The sequence below is a fragment of the Canis lupus genome, chromosome 11, assembly GCF_003254725.2.
Source record: "Canis lupus dingo isolate Sandy chromosome 11, ASM325472v2, whole genome shotgun sequence".
Taxonomy (NCBI): Eukaryota; Metazoa; Chordata; class Mammalia; order Carnivora; family Canidae; genus Canis; species Canis lupus.
The window spans coordinates 37881158-37909079 of record NC_064253.1 but is presented as its reverse complement, the minus strand read 5'-3'; the positions used below and the strand labels follow the sequence as shown (position 1 = coordinate 37909079).

General features: G+C 37.5%; 1 protein-coding gene across 4 annotated transcripts in view; it reads right to left on the bottom strand.

Annotated features, from left to right (window-relative positions):
- ADAMTSL1 (ADAMTS like 1) overlaps positions 1 to 27922 on the bottom strand; it is an 873193-nt gene that overhangs the window by 270975 nt on the left and 574296 nt on the right. For all 4 annotated transcript variants that reach the window (XM_049116156.1, XM_049116157.1, XM_049116158.1 and 1 more), the window contains one exon: positions 21610 to 21846. In XM_049116156.1, coding sequence (XP_048972113.1) covers positions 21610 to 21846 — 237 coding nt within the window. The remainder of the gene's footprint in view (positions 1 to 21609; positions 21847 to 27922) is intronic.

The following is a 27922-nucleotide window of genomic DNA, read 5'->3' as shown; positions in this document are numbered from 1 at the left end:
ACCTCTTTTTAGGACATTATTCCTATCACACTGGGTCACCTAATGCACCAGAGGATGTTTTAAGTCAACAGTGTATATATTCAGAGGGGTAGGGAGGTACCATGTGTATGTGGCAGCAGCTTCCATGAGAATACACTATTTTAAGACCTAGTTTTTCAGCAAAAGTTTGTACCACTCTGTTTTAAAACCTAGCCTACCATGTTATCAATATTCACTCAGTTTATTTCTTAGCCCCAGCTTATTAGGGCATTCAAAAAGGGAAGATGCTTCCCAAGGGCAGTCTCTAGGGAGACCAATAATTCCAAAAAAAGATTCCAAGACTTTTTCCAACAGTATGAAAATAAACCCCCCTGCAAATTTATTTTCAATACTTGCTTGTAGCTTGGCTTTGGCACTAAGTTGGTTATTACCTTAAACAGAGGGTAAAAAAGTCTCCAGTAGCAGTTGGCAAGACAAAGGGGAAGGGGGAAGGTGGGCAGCGAGGAGGGAGAGTATGGAAAGAAACTGAACTCAGCCCAAAACACAGCTCACAGCTGGGCGGCCTAACCCAGCAGAGACCTCACAAGCCCTGCCAGTGACCAGTGAGTATGACCTCCAGGTGAACTTTGGATTTGTACCATGCAGTGTCAGGAAGAAGAAAGCCCAGATGACACACAGGCAATTCTGAGGCACACTGGCTTGAACACCCAGTTCACACAAATGGTAACTGCCTCTGCTTCTTCCACCCAACCTGGGTCAAAGGCCAACCCATGAGGCAAAAAGGATGCGTTCTGATATCAAAACACTTTGCATGCAGCCCCGACCCTCTCTGTCAAAGGCAAAATAAAAACATTTGAGAAGCATGTGAACAGAGTATTTTCATATTAGTTTTTATTTGACAACCTCATGTAATTCCAAAAAATGGGAACGTTGGCAGCTTTAGCTCCAGAAATGTTCAGGATTCCTGTCGCAGGGGAAGCACAAGTACAAAATGAGGACCATGGGAGGCATTAGTTAGGTGAGAAGCCAGCATCCTCCTTCTGCTTCTGAAAGAGCAGTTCTGTCTCTGGGCCTGAATCAAAAGCTGTCTATCCCATTTCTGTAAAAATTTCCTAAAATGAGGGCAGGATCCCCTACTGAATGGAACCATGCATTGCTTTCAAGTGTGTATATGGTCCAGGTGACATTCCTGGACTTAGTGCTTATCTGATGGTTCCACAAGTCCCCCTTCTCTTGCAATGGGATCAGAACTTCCCTTTAGACGTAACTGCTTCCTCAACTACAATGCTAGTCATTGGGTCTAATTAGATTGCAAGAAAAGGCTCCATTTTTTAAGTGGTCATTTAAATTGCAGACGTGGATTCAGCCTGCCAAACATGTACACACAATCATAAATCAACACCTGCATACACAGCAGGCGGGAGCTCTCTGAAACACCTCATTGGTATGCAAAGAGGCACAGCTCTACTTCTCTTTCTTTCCTGCAAACAGCATCTCACCATTTTCATGGTGATTTTCTGAGCTTGTAAGCTGCAAAGGGAGAAAAGGTAGGGGAAGAACACAGGCTCCGGGAATTCCATGCCCAAACCTTTGTAAATTGCCTAGAGAAGCTGAAGAAGTTTCAGCGCCACGATCTCCATCACAATGAGCAAGTCCTTTACTCCACACCCTTTATGGTACTGTATTGTCCTAGCTGTTGGAAGGTTAACAGCTGAAAAGTCACAGCCATGCTTTAGAGAGCTTTATAAGCTAGAAGCTGGGTGAGAGGGAAGTAGGCAGAGCTGATGAGAATGAAAAGTGGTACAGCTGCTGTGGAAAGCAGTATGGAGATTCCCCAATAAATGGCACACAGAATCACCACATGATCCAGCAGTTCCAGTTCTCGATATAAATACACCTACAAGAACTGAAAGCTAGGACTCGAATAGATATTTGTAGGCATGTGTTTGTAGCAGCATCATTTCCATCCAAGTGACCATCAGCAGATGCATGGATAAACAGAAGTGGTATATATGGTTGAATTAATTAAACGAGGAGGCCATTAGACTGATGGGGCTCTAATGCCATGGGAGCCTACATCAGGAAACCCAAATCTAAGCCTATACATGCCTCAAGGTTACAAAATCAATAATAAGGATAATCAATCACTAAGAGCTAAAGAGGCTTTAAGTTATAGCCAATCAAATAATTTCCTGTCTTTGCTTCTGTACTTTCTTTTTTTATAGCCAATCAAATAATTTCCTGTCTTTGCTTCTATACTTTCTTTAAGTAAGTTTCTTCCCTGGTTCCTGTCGGTGAGTGCTCCCCCTCATGTCCAATGTGCTACCGTTTGATTCTAATCAATAATGCCCAAATAAATGCAATATTTTTAATATGCCTCAGTTTATCTTTTTTCAACAGTTCATACAATGGAACATTATTCAAGCTATAAAAAGTAAGAAATAGGGACGCCTGGGTGGCTCAGTAGTTGAGCGTCTGTCTTCGGCCCAGGGCATGATCCTGGAGTCCCAGGATCGAGTCCCACATCGGGCTCCCTACATGGAGCCTGCTTCTCCCTCTGCCTGTGTCTCTGCCTCTCTCTCTGTGTCTCTCATGAATAACTAAATAAAATCTTTAAAAAAAAGTAAGGAATAGCTGACCCATAATACAATAGGGATGAACCCTGAAGACTTGATGCTAAGTGAACTAAGAGACCAATATTACAAGTATCATATAATTTCTGTTACATGAGAGACCCAGAATAATCAAATTCATAGAGACAGAAAGTGGAAAGATAGTTCTCAGAGACTGAGAGGAGGGGGAATGGAGAATCACTATTTAATGGGTATGGAGTTTCAGCTGGAGAAGATAAAAACATTCAGGGGATGGATGGCGATGATGGTTACACAGCAATGTGTACATACTTAATGTCAATGAACTTGAACTGTAGACCTAAAAATGATCGAAGCACTAAATTTTATGCTATGTATATTTTACCACAGACACACACACACACACACACACACACACACACGAGGTAGAAAAGGACAGGCACAAATACTTAATACAGAGATGAACTGGGTAAATAAATATATGTACATAAGTAAACATATGCTCTGATGTTTGCTTGTAGTTGTTGAGAACACAACTTTGTAGTGGTGTCATTTCTGTAATACCAGCTGGTTCTATTGGTCTTCTTCTATGTGGACATGGACAAAACTCCATGTGTTTGTACTTCCTGTTCTTCCACTGAGCAAGCTTTATATGGACCCTACCATCCCACATTGTTTGGTATAGGATAGTATAATATAATATGGTATCCTATAGGGTAATATGGTACTGTTTAGCGTAGTGTAGTATAGTGCAGTGTAGTGTAGTATAGTGAGGTGTAATGTAGTGTAATATATAGTTACAGGGAAATGTAGTATAGTAATAGGGTAGTACAGTATAGTGCAGTATATATACATATGTAACATAGTATAGTACACATACTATAATATGATATAGTATAGGGTAATATAGTATAGTATAGTGTACTCTAGGATAGGACAGTATGATGTGGTGTAGTATAATATAGTATAGGGTAATATAATATGGTGTAGTGTAGTATATAGTACAGAGTATTATAGTGTGGTATAGTGTAGTAGCTTTGGAATCAGAGGGATTTGAATTTGAACGCAAGCTCTGTTACTTATTAGTTGCATGACCTTGCCCATGTTCTCACATCTCTCGATGTCCTGGTTTCTTCTGTAATATGGTTCCAATCACACCTCTACAAGCTTATGAGAATTCATTACAAGAATGTAAAGCTCTTAAAGTTTACCAACAGGAGGAGCTCTCACTACCATAGATTATAACAACAAATATGGCTGTGGAAGCTGAAGAAATGAAAAAGGCCAGAAAGTAGATGTTACTGTGTGTTTTTTAAATGATTCTCTGCTCTTCTTTAAAACTCAAAATGGAGCTCTCATTTTACATAGAAATATTATTATTCATTATTCAAGTGACTTATTTTACTCTCTCTCTATAGTTGCCCACTAGTCTAAGATAAAGAAGGAAGATGGGATTATTCAGAGAGCAGGTATCAAAAACAGAATTCACCACCGTGAACACATTGGTTGTGCCCTTCGTCAACTGCCTATTCTTGCTGTTCTTCAATGTCTGACCTACGTATCTCCATGTGTCAAACACCTCTCTATGAGGAAGAAAAGTCTCGACAGGCTAGATATAATAACAGATTCTCTACAGGAACATACTCCTTTATCAGTGTGGACAACCAAGAATTGTCTGTCTCTATTTGTTTGAATGGGAGAATAAAAGGTCTTATGTACTAGCTTTGGGGTACAGATGGGACTGGTTTCTCATCAGCCTGGGAAGGGTTGATGGAGGAGGTGAGATGTGAGCTGTGAACTAAGGAATGGCAGCACTACTTTGGAACAATAAAGGCAAGCTGCCAAGTCTACCCCCCCACCCCCCCCACCCCCAAATCGGAAGCAGACTAGAAGGCTGGCCTGGGGCTTGAAGCCAGGTGGGTCCTGATTCTAGTGCTGGTACTGTGCTAGACACATTCCTCCAGGCTGCACACCAGAAACTTCTTCCTTAAAGCCCCACAAAAGTCTTGCTGGAATCCATTAAAACATTGTTTGAACCCTGGCGAACTTTTGGCTGAAGAAGAGAGAAGGCTCATGTTTGCAGCAGAAGGTTCATCTTGTCCTAGTACAAAAAGATTTTAGGATGAACCAAGACAGAGGTTTTCCATGGCTTGTCTATCAATATTAACTTCTGAGCATTTCCAGCCCATCAGATTCACCCACTAAAGGATGAAAGATGCACCTCCTGTCCAGGGAACAGAAAAACTCAGGGGGTACCTATTCTCTCACAGGCAGCAGGCAGTAGCAAAATCATATCTATTTATTAACCAGGGAGGACATTTTTTTATGCACGAGCCCACACTGTAGGACCCTGTGAAAATCACTAATAATCATGGAACATGGTAGAATGTTAACGCAACTTACAGAACTATTGCTTTAGTAAATCATTTCCTATTACAGGAAAAGGTCTGGGATATTTCTCAGACTGAATCTCTAAACAACTAAAGTTCTAGACTTTTAACTAAGAGCCTGTGTCAATACTGTCACTATATCTCGCAGAAGCTTCACACACAATAAAATCTACTGTTGTGTAGACTGAATCCCTGACTTAGAGACAAGCAAATAAAAATTTATGAAACTGTCACCACATCCCTAAGAAGCATAGCATCCCTAAGAAGATAGCATCCCTAAGAAGTCCCCAGTGGCCCACGATTGTATTCATTGTTCCATCCCCTAGCCATGGCTTATCTTTTTAATAATAGAATCACCTAGGCTAGACTGGATTGTCTTCCCTGGGATTTAAAAAAAGTGACCAGAACAGAGAAAGACAGAAGTCGTTCTCCAGATCTATGCTGAGGACCTTAAAGCTGCCATAGCTCCTGTGCTTCCTAAAGTCTGGCCCTTGGCTTACCCTTTGATCTTAAATTCTCAGTAACTGGTTTGCAGAATAAATAGTTGATATTTCTATCACTGATCCTATACTTTCAATAATCTCTCTTTTGGATTTTGATTGAACTGAATGCATTTCTATTGCTTGTAACCAAAAGAACAGAGGGATATAGATTTTGCTAGAAGGGGGCATATGTTTTCCTATCCTGAAACTAAGTGTATAGGAGGAAACTTTGTTAAGATGTATATTCGTAACATTTGTAAGAGGGGAGAGAAAAAAAAATCAAAGGAGTTAAAGGTTTTGAGAACTTCCATAGAAAAGAAGTGGAAGTGAAGGAAAATAATGTCAAAGGAAACCAATAGTAAATCAACAACATTCTAGATTTAAAAAGCAGTAAGCTTTAAAGATCATACAAGGGGAAGAAAGAGAACATAAATAAGATATGTAATTTCAAGTATAGGAAATTTCATTTTTTCCTTTTAAAATAACCATCGGAACAGGTTATGTGCGTATTTTCCTATCTTAAGGTTTTAAAACACTTGAGTAGGTCCTCCTTCCTTGTATTCAAATGTTCTTTTTAAAGCCTTTAATGTGGCCTCAAATAAACTTAAAATAAATTTTCCCGAGAGTTCCTTTTATCCAAGAGAATGGCTTCATGCATTAGCATCTGAGCTATTCCTCAGGTGGAGGACAAAAATCAGGGTAGAAGCTTTGCCAGTGAGAACCAAGTTTCTCCCTTTGCCTCTTCCTGACAGAAGCTGGAAAACTAGTGATGCATAGGGCCCCCAATTTTTGGCATCCAGTTGTATATTCTTATAGGTCTGAAATTCAGGAAGGGTTACTTGGGAGGAAGGTATGATTCTGCAAGATGGTTATGATAAAATGAAAAGTACAAGTCTTAAAGTCTGACACATCCCTGTTCAAATCCTAACTCAGCCACTCACAAGTTATATGACCTTAGGGCAGCAAATTAACCCTTTGGGTTATAGATGGTGTCCATGTGAGGTTAAATGGCAGGTCAAGTACTTGGCACAGGGTCTGGCATGGTTTGTGCACAGTATATGGGGTGGATTATTTTATTCTTCTTACAATTACCATGATAATCACTAATTCTTTCCCCTTGCCCTTAGAAACATCTAGACTATGTATCCTTTGGGGGAGAGTCAGAGATACACATAGCTGCAGAGTCTAGCCTATGCAGGTAGAGAAAGGGGATTGGAAATGTCCATGTCATCACAAAGCTGCAGCAACTACTCAGCTTTATCAAATGGTTGTCATGTTGCAGATCTGATTTCTTAAAGGATATGTTGTGAATCAGAAGTTTTATCGGAAATATATTTCCATACTGGCAACGAATTCAAATTTTTACAAAAAAACACGACATGCACTGAATAAAAGTTGTCAGTGGGGGATGTATTTGGCTGAAGGATTGCTAGTTTGCAACCTCTGCTTTAGAGCTACGAAAATCACCTGGGGAGAAAACTAAAACTATACTCCAAATTACAGAGAGAAACCTGGAGAATACTTGGGAAAATACCAGGCTAGATCTACACAGGCCCAATGAAACCATTCTACATACACGCTGCCTAAGAAAGCATGTGTTAAATGATCATAAAAATGTTTCTCTGGATTAAAAAAAAAAAAAGCCTGTGCATGAAGAAACTCAGCGTTCCTCTGATCTGGTAGGATCCTACTTCCTGCTAAGCACATGCCTGTCTCCCCAGGTACATGTGGGGGAAGGAGAGGGCAGAGGCCAGAAGAGCTGCATTCATGTCACCATTGAGTATGTCTTTGCTTTACCAAACCAAATTGTATCCCTTACCCAAGCAAAGCATGCCCTTGCAAACACTCTCCATAAAAAGAAGAAAAAAATCCATCCCTAGCTAGGTCACATAAAAATCTGGAGTGGGGTTCCTGGGTGGCGCAGCGGTTTGGCGCCTGCCTTTGGCCCAGGGCGCGATCCTGGAGACCCGGGATCGAATCCCACATCGGGCTCCCGGTGCATGGAGCCTGCTTCTCTCTCTGCCTGTGTCTCTGCGCCTCTCTCTCCCTCTCTGTGACTATCACAAATAAATAAAATTAAAAAAAAAATCTGGAGTGGAAATGGCTGCACAGACAATGTTACTCAATAAAAAAAACCCTGTTGTATGGATGGGAGAATCAAATTAACAAGTCTTTCTGTTAACCATCAATAATACTGAAGTTTCTGCCTTAGAAGCTGAGAGTCATTCAGAGGAGAGAACTTCTCCCTACCGGGAGAACCCTAGCAGACAAAGAGAAGGACAGTAGTCAAGAATGCAGGAGGTGAGATCTTGGGAAAATGATACACTGGTTACATTCTTTCATTTTAATGTGACTTTGCCACTAGTTCCCAAGCCTCCTTTACCCGCCTGCCCCTCCCCACTCTTACCCTAAAATACTTGTTTCTTTAAATCACCTGTAACTCTGCTGGCAAAAGAAACTAAAGTTGTATTCAAATTAAATCATAAACCTAAGGGCATAAGGGACTAGCCAGTCACCAGGTCCTGGCCACTGTGTGATTGCCATAGCCTGCAGGTGCAGTAGGTTTGCACTTGGCGTTTCTGCAGGAATGGAAGCAGTGTGTGTGAAGTTTTTTTAAAATGTTTATTGTTGGCACGGTTTTCCACTTGTATTTTCTTTTATAGTACAACTATTTTTAAGTGAGTGGAATGTTCTGTGATAATTTGGCCACAAGGGAGAGAAATTTAGCTCAGGGACTGAAATGTACTCAATAATGGTAAAAGAGACCAACAAAATGAATAGTCTAATTCAAAAGAATGCTTTAAACTCTAAAGGTTCTTAAAATCATATGCACAAAAAGAACTTGTACTTAATACGGATTAAAGAGCACTGGACTTGGAGCCAGAAGCCCTCCAAGTTTGAACCACCATCACTTGCCTGTTCGGAGATCTTGGGTAAGTCACATGCCTACTGTGATGCTCGGTATTTTCAAAAACAGAATGAGGAGATTCAGCTGGTGATCTCCAAGCTTCTTTCAAAGCCATTATTACGTGATTAGCTTTTCGTACAGGTTCAAAATATTTCCCAAGGCCTCTGAATTTGTCTTGGCCTCTCTGTTCTATTAACCACACCAATCATTTCTTGCCTTTCTGTCTAGATTTTTCAGATTCTTAAGTGTTCCCTTGGATTGCAAATAGGCATCTCACAGGAAAAACACTTTGTACCTTCTTGATTTGAGCTCCTCAAGGCAGTCTAACCAAAAAGCACTCAAAAGGACAGGTGGGGTATATTACACTAATTTTAGGTGCCTGGGTGGATTTTCCTAATGCTGGCAAGCTGCCCTTCCTAGGAGTGTTCCAAGAGGGTCTTTGGCAACCATGAGTACGTTAAAACTTGGGTAAAATTATGTTCACGGCTCATAATCTGGAAGGTATCTAATGCTTTAAATTGTTTTTATTAAGAATTTTGACAATTAAAGTAGCTACAAGATTTTTTAAAATTATGCCTTTTTCTTGATATTTCCTTGGAAATATGCCAATCAGCCAGCATATAATTACTTACTAATTGCCTTTCATTTTTAAACAATTATAGGAAGTGTCTTCAGACACTCCGTTTCAAAACGGCTTCCTGAATTTTACTTTGCTATTCTGACCTAACTTTTTTTTTTTTTGTAAAACCTAAGGCAAAGTTTCAAATCTTACACATTTCTCATACACTTAAACCTTGCATTTCAAGTTTCTGGGAAGACTAGCATTTTATGACCTAAAACTTATCTATGGAGAGAATTGAACTAATTAAAACTGTGTGTGGAGATCATCTAGCTTAGCCATGGAACATCCTATAGGAGAAAACAATCTCCAGACCTATTTTCTAATATATATCTGGGAAAGAAACTACCTCACACTGGAATCCTGATTGATATTTATGGCCTTTGCATATTGTGAGTTTAATCCCAGGAAAGATCTAAGGGCTTCAGCAATGAGAGTTCATCCAGAGAATCTGGGTGATGTACTAAGCAAATCAACAGTTATGTTGATGGCAAAGGTTCTGGGTAGATATGGGCCATCTCCTAAGCCATGGTAAATAAAGAATGGATGGCAGGAGACCCCAAATTCTAAAGTATTTCTAGCCTAATATCATAAAAAAAATAAACTTACACAAATGGACATTGCTTCACAGCCTGAAGGAAATGAGAACAAGACCCAAATAAATTAAAAGATAAAAAAGACATTTAGAATGAATAATATGTGTGATTTAGGGAGGGTTCGGTCATCAGGAGACAAAAATAGTCAACACAGAGATTTATTGAGTTGTTGATCCGTCCATGCAACTGTCTTATATTGAGCAAATTAATGGCAAAACACAAAGAATGATTTGGATACAGTGTTTGCCAGTCAGTATTGGGGGTGGGGTCTTAATTTAACTGACTAGATGGTCATGATGATTAATATAAAGATAAAGGAAACAAGAGAATAACAGGTGCAAGAGAAGGGAATTAATATTAATTCACCTACAATGTTTCCCTGTAGGACACTGGGTACCAGGGAAGAGGGCAACATGACAAGGGAAATCAAGACCTTCCAACCTCCTCAAAACTGAGATCCACCACTCCTCCTACCTGCTCCCATCGCATTCTGTACACGGAGTATATTGTTTCTAGCAAGATGCCTCACCTTAGATGCTCAATAAATGGAATGAGTCAACAATACTTAATCTCACTAAGCCTCATTTCCTTCCTCCATAAAAATGGTAGCAATATGCACCCCCCACCACCATTGGTTTACGTGAGGATTCAAGGAGATAACATACATAAAGTGCTTGCACAACACAGTGCCCAGCATGTAACTTCCTCAGTAAAAACCAGTTCTTATTAATATTAGGCATTATTATCTCTGTTTTTATGGGTGAGAAAAATGAGGCTTAAAGAACCTAATAAATTACTCCATGATCACACAGATAGTAAAAGTTTAGAAGTCAGACTTCAGACTTGTGTTCGAGTCCAAAACCCAAGTTCTTCCTCCCTCCACATGCTGCTGCTGATTATAATTATTCATGTTTGAGCCTCATCAACTTAAGGCTGTAAGCCTCTTGAAGGCAGGGATCATGAGTGTCTTCATATTCCCATTGAGTATAATTCAGCACCACACGGCAGCCCTAATTAAAAATTTGATTGAACTTCTCTAGATCTCAAATATCTCACACATATAATAGAAGGATCATACTGCAAGATTTTAAATTGTCTTTTCAGTTCCAAACTGCTTTCTGTGAAATCACTCAGTGAATTAAGTAGTAGTGTTAATATCTGATACCCCTAAGCAAACAATGCTTGGTTGAGAATTTACAATGAAAGAAAAAGACCTTAAGTCCAAACTTATTTCCCATAAAAAAGAAAGGAAGGATGTGCAACTTCCAGCTTAAATTTTTTTTAAGATTATATTTATTTATTCATGACAGACAGAGAGAGAGAGAGAGGCAGAGACACAGGCAGAGGCAGAAGCAGGCTCCACACAGGGAGGGAGTCTGATGTGGGACTCCATCCCGGGTCTCCAGGATCACACCCCGGGCCAAAGGTGGCGCTAAACTGCTGGGCCACCAGGGCTGCCCCAACTTCCAGCTTAATATCAGTATCCATTCATTCAGTGTATATTCATTAAAAACCTGTTATGTGCCAGTTTCTAAATCAGTTTTAATACATATAAATACTTAGGGTCAGAAATCACTTCTTAGAACAATAATGAATGAAGGGGACACCCACGTAGACTAATGGATTAGTCATAATAACTCTGCCAAAGAGTTAGATCAGATCACTCTTCAAGATAACAGTCTTTAGATTTAGTCCATAGACTTCTGAATCTTTGTACCATATCTAAAAAACATCTTTCTTGAGGTATAATTCGCATACCATAATATCCATCCATTTAGAGTATACAATTTAATTGTTTTATTTAGTACATTCACAGAATTGTGAAACCATCACTAAAGTCTGTTTAGAACATCCTTATTACCCCCAGAAGAAAGCTCATGCTCATTAGCAGTTGCTCCCCATTATTCTAACCCCCAGCCTTAGGCAACCCCTAATTTAATTTTTGTCTTGATAGAATTGCCTATTCTGGACATTTCATAGAAATGCAATAATAGAATATGTGGCCTTTTGTGACTGGCTTCTTTCACTCAGCATATTGCTCTGAAAGTTCATTCATGTTATAGCATGTATCAGTACTTCATTCCTTTTAACTGTAGAATAATATTCCATATAGACGGACCACATTTAATTTATCCATTCATCAGGTGATGGCCATTTGGGTCGTTTTCTGCTATTTGGCTACTATGAATAATGTTATAAATTACTGAGTACAATTTTTTTGTGTGTTTTTCTCTTGGGTCTGTACCCAAGAGTGGAATTACTTGTTCATATGGTAACTCTGTTGAACATTTTGAGGAACTGCCAGACTGTTTTCCAAGGTAGCTGTACTATTCTTTTGCTGTAACAAACTGTAACTATAACAGCTTTCAATAAGTTCTGTGGGTCTTTACGGTGAATTATCAAACCTGAGGGTAGTCTCAGAGATCCCAAACTTGAAGCTGGTGTGAAAAGTGATGGTAGTCTTGGGGGACCTTGCACTTTATAGTCACTAACAATAGTGAGACACTCTTAAAGATAAGTAGGTAAAATTTAGTACATTTAGTATTTTTGCAAGGAAGTGGTCCAAAGAATCATCTGTGAAACAAGGCATCATAGGATGGATCAAGAAAGTTGCCAGATCCTAGTGGAGCTTTCATTTAATGGAACACAGAATTCCCAGGCCAAAGAGTTCCTTATCTGAGCAATAGACAGTCATACACCTAATAGCAAAGAGGTATCTTTACTGATATTATGCTTCACTGTTAGAATATCTTTTCCCAGAAGATGGAGTGGTATATAATAGAGATGATGGGATTTGAATTGTACCTTTGCCTGTTTCTGGTTGTATGAACTTCTATGAGCCTCAATCCCCTCAGTTATGAAATGGAAATGATAAAGATATCCCAAAGAATTGGCACAAGAAGCACGTGCTGATATGTACAGTGTACTCTGCAGAGTATATAGCACCAAAAAGGATAAAATTTGAATTTTTTTTTTCTACGTTAGATTCACTCTGTCTTCATCTACTTAGCTGAATCTCTTTGGGAAAACAAAATCAATCCTGTCTTTCCCAGCCCATGCTTAATTTCAACGGAAAAATTAAATGGATATAACATTCTAAAAAGCTTTCCTATATATGCTATAGGAAGAAAGGTTTCCCACCTCACAAACTGAATATCAAGATGGAAAAAAATTCCCATATAACAGAGAAATGTTTTCTATGAGTAGACAGGATACATGAATAAAAAAACAGACCTCATTGGGATGGCAGCAAGGAAATATCATGAGATGAATGAGGACCTATGGAATGTTGCTTTAATATCTCTAAGCTCTTCAAAGAGAAAGGATACCTTGAGGAACTTCAAAATGCTACATACACACTAGTTTGACTTCAGTTTTTCCTGAAAGAGACAAACATTTAGTTTGACTAGTCACCTAACTGGTGCATGATCACAGAAAAGGTTAACCTGACAAATTTTTAAACATGCCCAAGTAGGCCGATGACTATACAAACTTAATGGAAACACACCTTTCATTAAGAAAACAGAGTTAAGAGGGAGGGAGGAAGGATGCAAAGTCACTGAGTGAATATCACAGGACAGACAGTACACTGTGCATGCATTTTCTTTGCATCGCTCCTCCCTGTTCTAAACCAATGCGTGACTCTTTTCCTGTGTTTCATTTCAATGAATGGCAGCACCACACGTTGCTCAAACTAGAAAACCAGGCATTATCTTCAGCTCTCAATTTTTCTCTCCTGCTGCATTTAACCAATCACCAAGTCCATGAATTCTAACTCTAATTTGTATTAAAATCTCTCCTCATCCCACTACCAATTTTTGCCCTCTTCCAATCTATTGCTCTCACCAAAGATAGAGTACTCTTTCTGAAATACACATCTTCCCTTATCTTTCACCTGCCTGAATTATTTCAAAGGCACTCTTTTGCACTCAACACTACAAGTCCCCAATCTTCTTACTTTCATGTCTCTTCATGACATAGGCCCTGACATTCTCTTTAGTTCTTTATCCTTTCAGTCTAGGCACTGGTTAGAGCATTTTCAGTTCTCCTCTGGGCATTCTTTGATCTTGTGTCTTGGTTAAATATTCTGCCTATTTACCACAGTCTAAATATCCCTCATTGTGGCTCCTACATGCTATTAAAAATTTATGTATATATGGATATATGTGTATGTATCTATGTAGATGTTTGCACTACTTTCAAATTAACAGGGATGCATGCTATTGTGGGTTGAATTGTGTCTCCCAAAAAGATACATAAGTCTTTCACTGTTCCCTCACCCTGTTACCTGTGAATGTGATCTTATTTGGAAAGAGCCTCTTTGTAGAAACGACCAAATTAAGATGAGGTCATGCTCAATTGGAATGGGCTCTGATCCCATATCTCCGGTGATCTTATAAGAAGCAAAACCAGAGACATCAGGAGAAGGCCATGTAAAGACAAAGAGGTAGGCAGAGAGAGAAAATGGCCCTGGGAAGATGAAGGCCATCTATTAGAAGCTAGGAAAAGGCAACGAGATTTGACCCAGAGTCTCAGAGGAAGCATGGCTCTGAGGACACATGGATTTTGGAATTCTAGCTTCTAGAACTGTGAGAGACTAAATTTCTGTTGTTGTAAGTGACCCAGTAAAGAAACCCAATATAAGAAATTTGGGTTGGGATGCCTGGGTGGCTCAGTGGTTGAGTATCTATCTTGAGCTCAGGGCATGGTCCCAAGGTCCTTGGATCAAGTCCCACATCAGGCTTCCCGCAGGGAGCCTGCTTCTCCCTCTGCCTATGTCTCTGTCTCTCTTTCTGTGTCTCTCATGAATAAACAAATTAAATATTTTTAAAAAGAAAAGAAAATGTTTTTTTTTTTTTTTTTTACCCTGATGCAAAAGAATGCAACTGAAATGATTTGAGCAGATAAGAAATGAAACCAAATCTGTATTTTACAAAGAACACCCTACTTACAGTGAGAATATAGTCTGGTGACTCAAGGGTACTTTTTGTATTCAGAGGACATGTAGTATTGTGATGATAGTGTAATTTTCTGTATTATTTGTCATATCTCTCATCAGAGTGTAAATTCAGAGACTGTTGTTTTTTTTTTTCTCTCTCCATTCATCTATCTTCAGCATCGAGCAAACACACTGGTAATTCCTAAGTAAATATTTGTTAAATTAATGATTTTTTTTAGAAAAGTAACTGAACTTTTCACAGTAACCCTACAAAGGTATCACTCGGAGAGAAGAGATCTTACTTAACTTTGCATCCTCAGTACCCAACATCTAGTAGTTTTTTGAGAGAAGAAATAAATAATGTTCAGAAACTAAGTAACTTGCCAAAATTTAACTAGTAAGAAGTAAATTTGTATTGTATTCTGCAAAGGGGATAGAAAGAAAGAATGTGCACTTTATCTTTTAAGTAACACCGTGCTTCCACATGGAAGTCGATTTAAAAACACAGAAGGAAAACGGTTAACTCCTTGTTTCTGACATCACCACCTAGAATAACTGGTAGACATTTGATACTAGTGACTTAGGTCACAGACAGAGATGGAGAAATAATCATTCCACTTAATTCACTTCTAACTACTCACCACAGGAGTTATTAAAAATGGAAAGAACTTCTTTGTTAGAAGCACGGCTCATTGTAATGTTGCCATCCATAGTACAGATGTCAAAACTCCATGATCCAATTTACAGCTTATTTTTAAATTGTATTATTCATTTAAAAACAATATTCTATAAGGCATTACTTTAAAAGAAATTATTCTCTTCCTTTTTGAAATGGTTTATTTTCTAACATAGCAATAAGCAATATTATAAATATGTAGATTCATTACAAAAGAGCTGGTTATAATGACATTTTGTCTTTGATATACACATATTAGGTGTCAACTGATGAATTTCATTAATTATAGATATAAAGTACACTTTTATGAATGTGACTTCAAAATAACCTCAAAATTATTTTTAACAGCAGCAGATGTTCTATCTGTAAAGTTATGCTACTCACTTTTATACATTTAAAACAGAAACCAGCTTTGTGCTTTATAGCAAATATAAATGGGGTAATTTGGATAATGAAAATAAATGAATAACAGCAGTACTAATAGAGCTGATCCTATTTGTGATGGCTCATTAACTCTGGACAGGATGCAATTCACTACCCTGGATCAGGAGTTGATAATGGTACAATGTGGAGCTATTAGTAAAAGAAGGTTGCAATAGGAAATTAACAGAAGGTCTGTTCATTCATTGGGAAGTCAGTATCCCCTTTTGTATGTATAACTGCATTAAACCATGCACTCAAAAAGAGAAAAAGTCAATGGCAAGGAGTAATTTGGGTACCACTTACTACTTCTACTACTACTACTACTACTACTACTACTACTACTACTACTACTGTGATTACTACACTGCTACTACAGGCTAGGATTTATCAAGCTTATAGTAAGCACTTTAAACATTTGATTACTTAGTCCTCATGGAAGTCCTATCAGGTAGTTACAAATCTTAGCCTCATTTTGCAGATGAGGAAGCTGAGACATAGGAACTTGCTCCAAGTCACATACCGATGAGTTGTGAAGCCTAAATTAGAACCAGGCAGTCTGACTCCAGAGACTTTGCTCCTAACTATTCACAGGATGACAAATGTTGCCCCCCACCGCCCCCCTTCTTGCCCCAGATCTGCCTTATCTCCAACTTCATCTAATTTTGAATGACAACAAGCAAATGAAAATCCCAGTATTTCAGGTGGAGAGGGACAGCAATACGATGATGACCTGTCAGGAACAAGGATCAGATTCTAGGGCAGGAGGGAAAAGGAGAAGTTTGGTTTGAAAAGATATATTCGCTAAACCTGTTTGTTTTCATGTATAAATGATAGTGTTAAAGCTGAACAAAATCTTGGCCCATGGGATATGCTGATGAAATTACACAGGGAGCATAGTCAAAAATGTTGATAAACACTGACATTCTCTGACCTCTAGCCTACCATTAACGGGCTGTAAGATCCTGGGAAAATCATACCTAGTAGCAATATTTCTCTGGGCTGGACTAGATCTCAAAGACAGTGTTTTCCAAATGCTGGTCTGTGAAGCACTGCAACAATTTCTGTGCTCTGGAGGGAAAAAAAAACCTAAGTACAGAGTAGTAACTTTCTCATAAGGCAAAGTATATTCAAATTAAAGTATGGTCCTTGATTCTGAAATCAGGTTCTTACTATGTCCTTGTTAACATTTCAGTTATGAAATGATGATGGTGAAGTACATGATGAAAGTTCTCCTTTGCTTATTTGATGTTCTTAGCAGAGCAAGAATTTGCTTACTTTCTATCCTTCCAGAACCTTTTTGAATTGTTACAGGGTTATGATATATCATAAGGGGAACCACAACTTCAATATATTTTGCAAGTTAAAATGTTCAGGATATTCTGTATTTCCATAGTGCTATACAGTTAAGCATTTTCACATGAATTATCTCAGTGTTCAACAGTCTGCGAGACAATCTTACTTCCCACAGACTGAAAAATAGAATTCAGGAAGGCTGGTCAAGATTATAAAAGAAGAGCCAGATTCTAATCCATGTCCTTTGACTTTAAATCTTGTCTGCTTTTCAACCAATAAGTGGTTCATAAATCTAGTCAAACAAAGGATCATAAGGAGAGTGTTCTATATACAGAAAACTAATAAATCTGAGTTTCTGGGGGATGAGGACTAAGAGTTGGATCTTTTAAGAGCTCTCCAAGTGATTCTGGTATGCAGCCTAGTTTGGGAACCATTGGTGAACATTGGATGGTTCCTGTCCACATAGCTTTATAAGAGGAGCAGGAGCTTTAGAGTCAGACAGAACGTGATGCCTCTGGGCTAGTGCTATAGCAGAGTCTTAGTTCTTTATCTGTGAAATGAAGATGCTGCCTAATATGTAGAGTTGTAAATACAGTTGACCCCGGACAATTCAAACTTTAGAGGTATTCATCCCCTGTGCTGTTGAAAATCCACGTGTAACATTTGACTCTCCAAAAACGTAACTACTTAGAGCCTACTCTTGACTAGAAGCCTTACCAATAATATAAAGTTGATTAACAAATATTTCATGTGTTATATGTATTATGTACTGTATCCCTATAATAAAGTAAGCAAAGGAAAAGGAAATGTTAAAAAAATCATAAGGAAAATCCCTTTTCAGTGCTGTACTGCATTTATCAATATAGTAAGTTTATGTCACCTGTTTATAAGATGAAACGTCTACAACAATATTGCCTTACTGACACAAAACACTGTAGGTGATGTAGGTATTACTAACACTCAACATCAAAAATGAAGAGATATTGTATAATTTGTGTTTGTGTGTATACGTTTTGATAAATTTTAACTTTTATAATAGATTTGTGCCTTAGGTAAGTGATAAAATAGACTTCATTTACAAATATTTCATGCACTCAGGACATAACATTTCCTTAATTTTTTTAATATTTCTAGGCCACCTAATTTATCTGTGAGTTTTTTCAAATGGTTGCAAATCTCCAAAATTTTTCTAATGTATTTATTAGAAAATCCATGTATAAATGGACTCACAGAGTTTGAACCCATGCTGTTTGAGGGTCAATTATATTAGAAAAAAATAGACATAAAATGTCTAGATGTGGTAGTCACTCAAAAATAGAACCTATTTTATGATTAGTATTACCACTACTACTAGAGTGAGTATACTGCCTAATAGGATGCTCTAATATTACTAAGAATAAGATATTATTATAAATGCTGATGATTCTAGAATTTTCCTAATACAAATAACACAACAAAGACAGGCAACCCACTCAATCATGACCTTGGGACAGTTTTCAGTCTCAGTTTTCTTCTCTATGGATTGCTAAGGTATCTCCTGGCTCTAAAGGGCAAGGACCCCACAGTTTTACTTAATAGTTTAATAGTTAAAGGGCAGATTGAGAAAGTGGTTCTTGAGTATTAAGCAATATAACTGAAGTAATTAGTGCTTATAAATGACAAGTCTCTGTTGTTATACAGTCATTTGCTATCAAAGCAAGGCTCTGTCCAAAAGTAGACATTAGCTTCCTTAGAGTTTATAATTTATATCTCTCCAGCATCAAAAATATTTGAAACAGCTTGCCAAAAAAGTTATTTTAAGGCAAAAACATAGCCAGAGAAAGTGCTAAGAATCCCCCAACAAATGTGATAGAAATGGAAGAGAAGGGGAAATAGATCAGAGATGATTTTTTTTTTTTCAGGAAACCAGGAGAAGCTGTTCAATGTGAAAAACTTCACACTTAAGTTAGCAGTGAGACTTGTGACATTTTCAAAAATTAGGAAAATATAGCCTTTTCTTAATGTTTCTTATCAAAGACTGAAAATATGAATCACCAATACATAGATACAAGCTAAATAAAAGAATTTTTTCTAAGTAGAATAGAATGCATGTATTTAAATAGTAATGAGTGCTTTTCTTATCATGACTAACTTTATTCTTGTCCTTTGAAAAATGTATACATTGCATTTAAATATTCCATCTTTATTTCTCTATCATCTTGCTATCATTTGTCCCTTCCTTTTCTTTTTATAAAACTGAAGAAGGCTTTAATCATGAAAATACAGGCTTATCATGGTAATGGCAGCAAGGATCCAGAATTATATCCGTTACAAATTCACATTAAGTTGTAGATTTTGATCCCTTGAGCATGATTAATTTGATTTATTGCTCTCTACCCTCTGTCCTAGTTTTGATCAAAATGAAAACTCCTTCCCGGTTTTAGGCTTAGTTTTCTTACTACTTCCTTGCTGTCACTGCCCTAACCCAGACTCCTACTTCGCCTCACCTTGGCTGCTCTACAGGCCTCCTTTCAGCTGGAGTCCTTGGCTTTAGGACCTACAACTGTAGCTATATTAATCTTTCTAAAGCAGAGCTATGATTATGTCTCTTCTCCTCTAAAACACTTTCTTGGCCACCTACTATTCGCCATAGTCATGTCTGCCATTCAAGCATCCATGATTTTCTCCCAAACTACCTCTCTGTCTTCTTACTGCATTCTGGGGGTGGGGAGTCCCTGATCTCTAGCCAAACTGTGTGTTAGTGCCCAAATGCAACCTGTGTTATTTCATCTCCTGTACCATGCTATTGCTTTTCAGATATTCTTTTCAGATACTCTCTAATTTACATTTATCACCCCACCCCAAATCTAACAAGTCAGACTCCTAAGAATTGAAGTAAAGGAGGTTTGCTTATACTTGTAACCAAATGTCCAGCCTAGTACTCCATATTTACTTATATAAAATTCATTCTTTCACTTCTGAGATACGACTCCCTCTCAGTTGCCAACATATATGAAGCCAGCTGGCAGGATTAGTCTAGGAAAGAAAGAGGCCACGTTGAACTCCCATGCCACAGAAATAAATGAAACCTAATTTGCTGACCTGTCTTGTTTATTTTGGTCCATTCATCAGTGTAATAGAATACAAACAGCTTTGGAGACCAGAAATTTAGTCCCATTTCAAGTTCAATCATGTAACTTTCAGAAAACCATGGAATTACTCTGTTTTGTTTTGTTTTTTTCATTTATAAAATGGAAATCTGTCTGGCTTTACTCCAATAGTAAACACACATAAAGTATTATTATTATCTTATTTGCCATTCCCTACAACACAGCCTCTTTTTTATATGCATTTGCTTTAAATTCTCTATTATTCCCAAAACTTTTACAGATTTCATAATTCCATTTTGATACCACTGAAAATCCCAGAGAAGGAAGCAAGCACCCTATATCACAAGCAATATTCAAATATATGGCTTTTTTAGGATATTGAATAGATAATATCTTAGGCTTTTCCTATATCTAAAATAGTAAGATTCTATATTCATATTTGTATCTGAAATTTACATATCTCTTGTATATAAAGTAATCTGCAGAGATGTATACATTTCTATCCTCCTATCTGAGAAGTGCTTGGACATGCCACAATTTCCCTGTCTCATGATTTTAGATTTTATGAAGGTTTAGCATGTCTGTCTCGTCTCTCATATACATAAAATCATGCAGGACACCTCAAATTTCTTGTAGTAATACACATTACAGTTATTCCTTTTATATCTGAATATAAATATTCAGATAAATAAATATAACATAGGTTTAGGTTTTAAACAAACGTGGATTTGAAACAACAAATTACTGAAATATATTTTATGTTTTTTCTTTTATTGCTAGCTATTAGAGATTCTGAGGAGAGAAAAATTTCAAACAGTATTGTTTTGGGAGAGGCAAAGATCCTCAAAATGTGTACTTAGTGAAATAAAAAAGTATATGGTCAAGTATAGCACACAGGAAATTATAGCAGCTGCTTGCTCCAAAAACTAGGCTAGTCATCCTAATCCAGAGTCGATTTTAATATAAAGCTGGCAAATACATCATATACACCAATTTTCTCTTTTTACTAACCCCACACCTAACTGATAAATTGACACCAGAAATCAAACGTCTTCACTATCCCTATTTTAAAGACTTGCCTGGATGAAATCTGACCTTAACTCACACTGCCATGCCTTTCATTAGTTTGCCCAAGCTTTCAACAAAATTAGAGTTACAATAATGAAGAAATAAGTTTGCCCAGAGTTTACTTGGAGATTTTAGAGTAAATCTTACCCAAGTGATTCAGCAACTCTAAGTAAATGAAAATTGATGCCTCCAATTTCACACAGACACACACATACACCCCACAGGCACATACAAATACATTTCAGTGACAACCAAGGTAGAAGTAATTTCGGAGTCTAATACAAAAGTGACACACATACTCAAGAACTTTTAGCCTTTCATATTCAGCTGAGACTCAAAGGATGAAAAAACAATTCTAGCCCTCTTTTCCTTAACACAAACTATAACATTTATAGTTTCACCTGAAAGTAAACCTCAATTTTCAAATCTATCATCCTTTATAAATTCTAGAAAAAGTAAAGCTGGATGATTGAGATAGCAGGACTATCCAAAGGCTATTTACTCAAAGACACTAGGACCCTCTGGAAAAATAGAATGGAAAGAAGTCAGCACTTACTTGGCACAAACCACTGATACACATATCCAAAGATTCTGTGTAGCAACGAGTCCCATCTAAGACTTTAGGTGCTAGTTCAACAACCAAGGTTGTTCCTTTGGCTTGGCATTTGAGTGAACATGGGTTGTCAGGGTCATTAGACACAGGAAGCCATTCATAAAACTGGCCATGGTGCTTGACATCATTGTGAGCTGAGCATTGCTGAGCTCGGAAATCGCCTGCTTCTGGTGGGCAGTCCTGGAAAAGAAAGGAAGGAGGCACATACAGGTTAAGAGGGTAGCCCAAACAGAAAACTGGAGCAGCTATGTGGGTTGTCAAAATCTTAGACAACAAAACAAATGTCCTGATTGTTACAGATGGACACTCCCATAACATCTGAGAATCAATCATATGATTCTTTGGCTGTGAAAAGTGTAAAGATTTGAGAAAGTAATCACCTTGAAATATATTTTTGGATTGAAATAAATGGAAAAGTCACCAACTTGAGATCGATCTAATTGATATTAGTTGGGAAAGTTGTCAGCCTGAAATATATTTTCTGAAAGATGTTGAATCATCCATGGATCCCTCTACAATGAAATACGATTTTGATTTCCGTGTAACTTAAGCAGAACTTACTGAAGCCAGAGGGTTAGTCGAAAAACATGCCTGTTGCCTTCAGTTCTAATAATGAAACCTATGACAATACTATAGCAACTTGCAGCATAAAGTTATGATAATTTCATTCAAACATTTTTGTAGGACTGTTTGTACAAAACTTTGCACAGCATCTAGAATTAAATATGGGGGGACAAAAAAGAGAAAAGAGCATTTATATCTTAATTTCTTTCGCAACACAGCAGAGCAGAAAGGTTTGGACTTCTCAGATGGGAGCAAGGCTGTGATAGAGGGGTCTCTCTGAGACTAGGTTTCCTTTTGTTCAGATGAGAGGTAATAATACTACTCAGCCCTCAAGGTCACTGTGAGAATTTCCTGGGCTTATGTCAGCTAAATACTGGCATAAGGAAGACAGTACATGGTAGCTATTACTATGATTATTCAATGAAGCCACTGAAGAGAAAAAGCTGGAGAATTATGAGATCCTCTGAATTTAAATTTTAAATCACATTGGCAGAGACCAGTGGAAAATAAAAATGTTTTAAATGTATATTTTATAAAGGGCATTTTAAAATTAAAACTATAACTCATGATGGCTATTATCTAAAGCACATTTTAGTGAAAGCAAATGATACTCAACTTTAAAAAGGCAAGCATCACCTATCCCTCGAAAAGGCTTTTGGATACATTTATTTCATTCTCCACGTGTTCAGATTAGGATTTACTATGGGATATTATAGAATATCTATTTATTGGGACACCTGGATGCCTCAGTCATTTAAGCATTTGCCTTCAGCTCAAGTCATGACCAAGGGTCCTGGGATTGAGCCCCACATAGGGCTCCTTGCTCAGTGGGGATCCTGCTTCTCCCTCTGCCTCTGCCCCTCCTCCTGCTGGTGCTTTCTCTCTCTCTCTCAGATAAATAAATAAAATCTTTTTAAAAAAGAATCCATGTGTTGAAAGGTTTTAACTATAATTTTGAAAAATCTCAAATAGAGGCTTGGATGTGGCCTTTAGCATGTCTTGGTTACTACATCATAATTTTTGAGGGCTCTACATAGAATAAGGTTTCTTTCTCTGAAAACCTCTTTACATTTAAAGAAGCATTGTGAGGATAGTATTACTCTATTTCATAAAATGGAATTCCTGACTTTTTTCCCCCAAACTTTAGTGGTACCATTAAGTAGCATATAAGATTTTAATATTTGGAGCAGCATAAATTCTTTCTAGGCAAGATGGTGGATAAGCACTTAAACACTTACTTAAGATGAACATAAAATAGCTTAAAATATAATATAACATCTCAAAGGTAGTTTACTGCTAGTATCATATATGTTCTTAGAGTGAATGAAAACATAGTATTAAAGAAAAAATAGTTTATAAATATAATACCCATCACTACCCAATGAAGCTTAGGTGATTTCAAATATTGCCTGAGAAAAGTGTAATTAAAATTCATTACTTATTAATTTTGTAAATGATAGGCAACAGTTTAAAATTTTTAAAGATCAATCAATAAGCATGTGTTATACTTTGTCTCTTGTGATAGTTATTCATCATGAGAAATAAAACAAAAACCACACCCTACAAAACTATGTTATGAATCACACAACAGGTTAGTTGTATATTGGTAACACAGATTCTCTGAACTTAAATGTTTTAATACTAGCTCCTTTCAGACCATGTGTTCCAAAATAAGAGTGAAGACAGATTTTTAACAGTCACCTGTCACACGCTCACATTAAAAACAAGACCACAACTTGTTTACAAATCCTACCAGTCTCTGCTTAGACCTCACTTACTTACTTCTGTCTTGAAATAAACCTATGAATGAACATTGTCCGCCAGTCTACACATTCTCTTCCTAAAGTTCCCCCATTTGAGCTACAACAGAGACTGTTAAAATAACCTGCTATCTATGATCAGCATGTTTCCCTGGTGGCCGCTGTATGTGAGCTCCCAGAGCAGAACTGATAGGTTAGTTAATAATGTTTATTTTTTGTTTGTTTTTGAAGGAGAGAAAGCAAGGAAGAGAGAGAGAGAACATGAGTGGGGGAGGCAGGGCAGAGGGAGAAGGAGAGAGGGAATCTCAAGCAGACTCCCCCATGAGTGCAGAATCTGACAGGGAACTTGATCTCATGACCCTGAGATTATGACCTGAGCCAAATTCAAGAGTTGGATGCTCAATCAACTGAGGCACTCCTTATTAATGATGTTGAAGTGTTTTCAGTTGCATCATACCTGTCATCCCAAGAATCACCTGATTTCTCAGTAATACAAAAGAAAGCAGAAAGTTGGGGTAAGTTGTTTAGAATGGTCACCAACCCCTCTCATAATTAACCTTTTCCTCCCTTTTCTAGAAATGAAAGTGAATCAGCTGTAAGGGAATTACAGGGTCAGGCTGAATGATCTCTGCATTAAAGTCATGAGAGTAGTATATAATTAAGAGACCTCTTAGTATGAACCAGAGATCATTTTCTGCATTTATCCAATTCTGAGAGGAGTGTCAGTTATATTTTTAAATTGATGTTACATAGTCTTAGTACAGACATAAAACTGCAGAACCTCTTAGAGTCCCTTCTATTCGACCAAATGTGTTGAGTCTTCCCATCTTTCTAAAATAAATAAGGCTCAAAGGCACTCAAAGGTAAAATAAGTAAAAAGTTAAAATATTAACACTTTTAGGTTTTTTTCTTCTGTGACACAGTCAACAGAGAATCAAGGAGCAGACTGATGGTCCTGTTCTCAACCCACCTTTAGCTAACAGCTGCAAGAATACCTTTTATAGATATTATAAACTTTCACAACTGGAGAAATGTCTCTAAGAAAAATAAATGCTCGGGAATACCTTTATTCATTTTTATCATCACTGTCTTTTCTTCCACCCATATTTTTGTAGAGGTGGGAAAATACATTTTGCTAAATTGAGAATGTACTTAAAACCTGGAGTTCAGAGTTGGAAACTGAACTTGAACCTTTTTAATGTTTTAGTTTATTTGTACTTGGCAAAATGCAACTTCCTGTTTTAAGAAAAAGGACTTAAGAGGACTTATAAAACAGGTTCAGAAAGCTTCTTGGACATCAAATAGCTCTTACAAAATAACATTTTGATGATTTAAGTGTAAATGAATCAGAAACATATGAATCAAATTTCCCTTGAAATACACATGTTTAAAAATTAAGGGAAGAAGGATTTGGCAAAAGCTTCTTTGTTGAACCCAAAACATCTCAAGCATAGTTCAAGACCCTCATTGAACCCCTGATACATCTGGGATCACCCAGCTGCAGGAATGGAAACTCAAGCACAGTCATCACAGCTTCTTGTCCCGCCAGTATGATCATAATAATTGCAACAGAACAGCTCTCATTTGTATAGAGATCCACCGTGTACAAAATTTTTAGTTTTTAATTATAATTTGGTTCAAGAGACCACCATCCTTCCTAATATTCTTAGAAATCAGATTTGGAAACTGATGTCCTAATTGCTTTGGAAAATATTTAATGTCTTATCCTGGTCATCCTCCTTGAAATATTAGCTTCTGGAAATATGCTTTATGATACCATAGGTCATCAGTGCTGCCCATGAGATGTGGTTTTCCTGAATGTAGCATGTATTGGATATATGCAATGTGATTTTGTATATATAAAGCCTTAGTAGTAGAAATCATGAATTTTCAATGGGGATAATTAAAACAAAGAAGAAAACAAATCAATTACTTATATATTTATGCACTGAACCTGGCTTATAGATAGTAATGACACAAACAATGAAAATTACCAAAAATTCTAGTGGCTAACTGAACAAAACACATGCCCCTGGCAAAACACAAGAACCTGGCAAAAAACATGGTGTGAGAAGGATGCACTGGATTAAAGATCCTTCCCTTCCAGCCTCTCTTATGTCTCTAGAAATACCATCTAGTAGAAATGGAGGAAGAAAGAGCAATCGAACACTTTCCCTGGCCTTCTGTCTATTTCCAATTAACTGTCGTATGCTTGTGGATTGACAACTGTGTGTCAGGTTCCTGAGTTAGGACTTCCTCACTCTGAAAAAAGTATATTTTATTTTAAATAGTCAGATGATCCCATGAGTTACTGTATTTAGCCACTAATACAATATAATAGTTTTCCAATTTTTAAGCAGTCACTCTGAACCATAGCAGAGTTTTCTCCTTTAAAAGCACAGAAATATAGTCTGACCTTTTATTTGCTCCCATTATAATTCATAAAGTCCGTGGAGTTCTGCCATAGATGAATCCAATTCAAAACACTTTCTGGTTAATCAACTAGCCAGTGGGAAAGATAAGATGGATCCCAGATGTCCCCTGATGATGATAGGTGGATCAGATTACATTGTGGGATGAAAGAGAGTTAGGCTTTCCAGAGTTTACTCACTGGGTGAAATGTAAAAGATTCTATCTCAGCAGTTAAGGTGGGAACGTCTGAAAGGCCTTTAAAATGGTTTTTGAAAAAATATACAGAAGATATAGATTCAGTGTCAGGAGAAGCATGACTTTTTCTGTATTTTCTCTCTTTTTAAAGAAGACATTTTCTTTCCAGAGGGACATGTCTCTGCTTTACCTCTGTCCTTCATTGGTTGGCCTTCTCTGCTAATTTTTGCTGTTTCAGTGAACATATATGAGTGCCATATTCTGATTCTGTGGTTCTATTTACAGAGACACTATTCATACTTGATAATATCAAGAAAACACTGGAAAGTGTATTTGGGTGGCCACATGAACTGTAGTAATGGAAAAAAAAATCTTTGCTTCCTACTGTACTTCCCTATCTTGCCACTGTTCTTCTGAATCTTTTCTTTCTCCTTCACCCTGCCCTAAGCACTCACTCCTCATGAAAGTTGCTATGCAAGAAAACAGAGTTGCTTAGTTGCATTTGCTCCATTTGCCAGCAATTTGGGACTGCTATTCATGATAAAAACATAGATAGAAATTTCTCAGCTACTTGATGACTTTAGAGAATCTTACTAGTTCTAAGTTTTGCCCTTGAAACATTAGGAATTCTCAAAGTACATGGTAAAATAGAAAAAGATTACAAGTTTCCTTCATAATAAATGGATGGAGGCTCTGGAAAACATACTCCCAAAGCTCTCAAACCTCTTAGCACACTTAAGTAGATGGCAGGCTGCCTCGTTTATATATTTTTGTCTCTATTACTTGGCTTTCTGCTTCTTTTATTCGAAGTTAAGGTGAAAATGGTATCTCCCCTGTCAGGTAAGTATGGAGAGAGCCCAGATGTCTATTGACTGATGAATGGATAAAGGAGTGGTGTGTGTGTGTGTGTGTGTGTACACAATGGAATATTATTCAGCCATGAAAAAGAATGAAATCTTGCCATTTGCAATGATGCAAATGGAGCTAGAGGGTATTATGCTAAGTGAAATAAGTCAGTCAGAGAAAGGCAAATACCATATGACCTCAGTCATGTGTGGAATTTAAGAAAGAAAACAGATGGACATATGGGAAGGGCGGGGAAGGAGAGAGGAAAACAAGTCATAAGTGACTCTTTATGATAGAGAAAAAGCTGAGGGTTGATGGAGAGAGGTGGGTAGGGGATGGGCTAGATGAGTGATAGGTATTAAAGAGGGCACTTATTGTGATGAGCACTGTGTGTTGTATGTAAGTGATAAATCGCTGAATTCTACTCCAGAAACCAATATTGCACTGTATATTAACAAACTTTAAATGAAATAAAATAT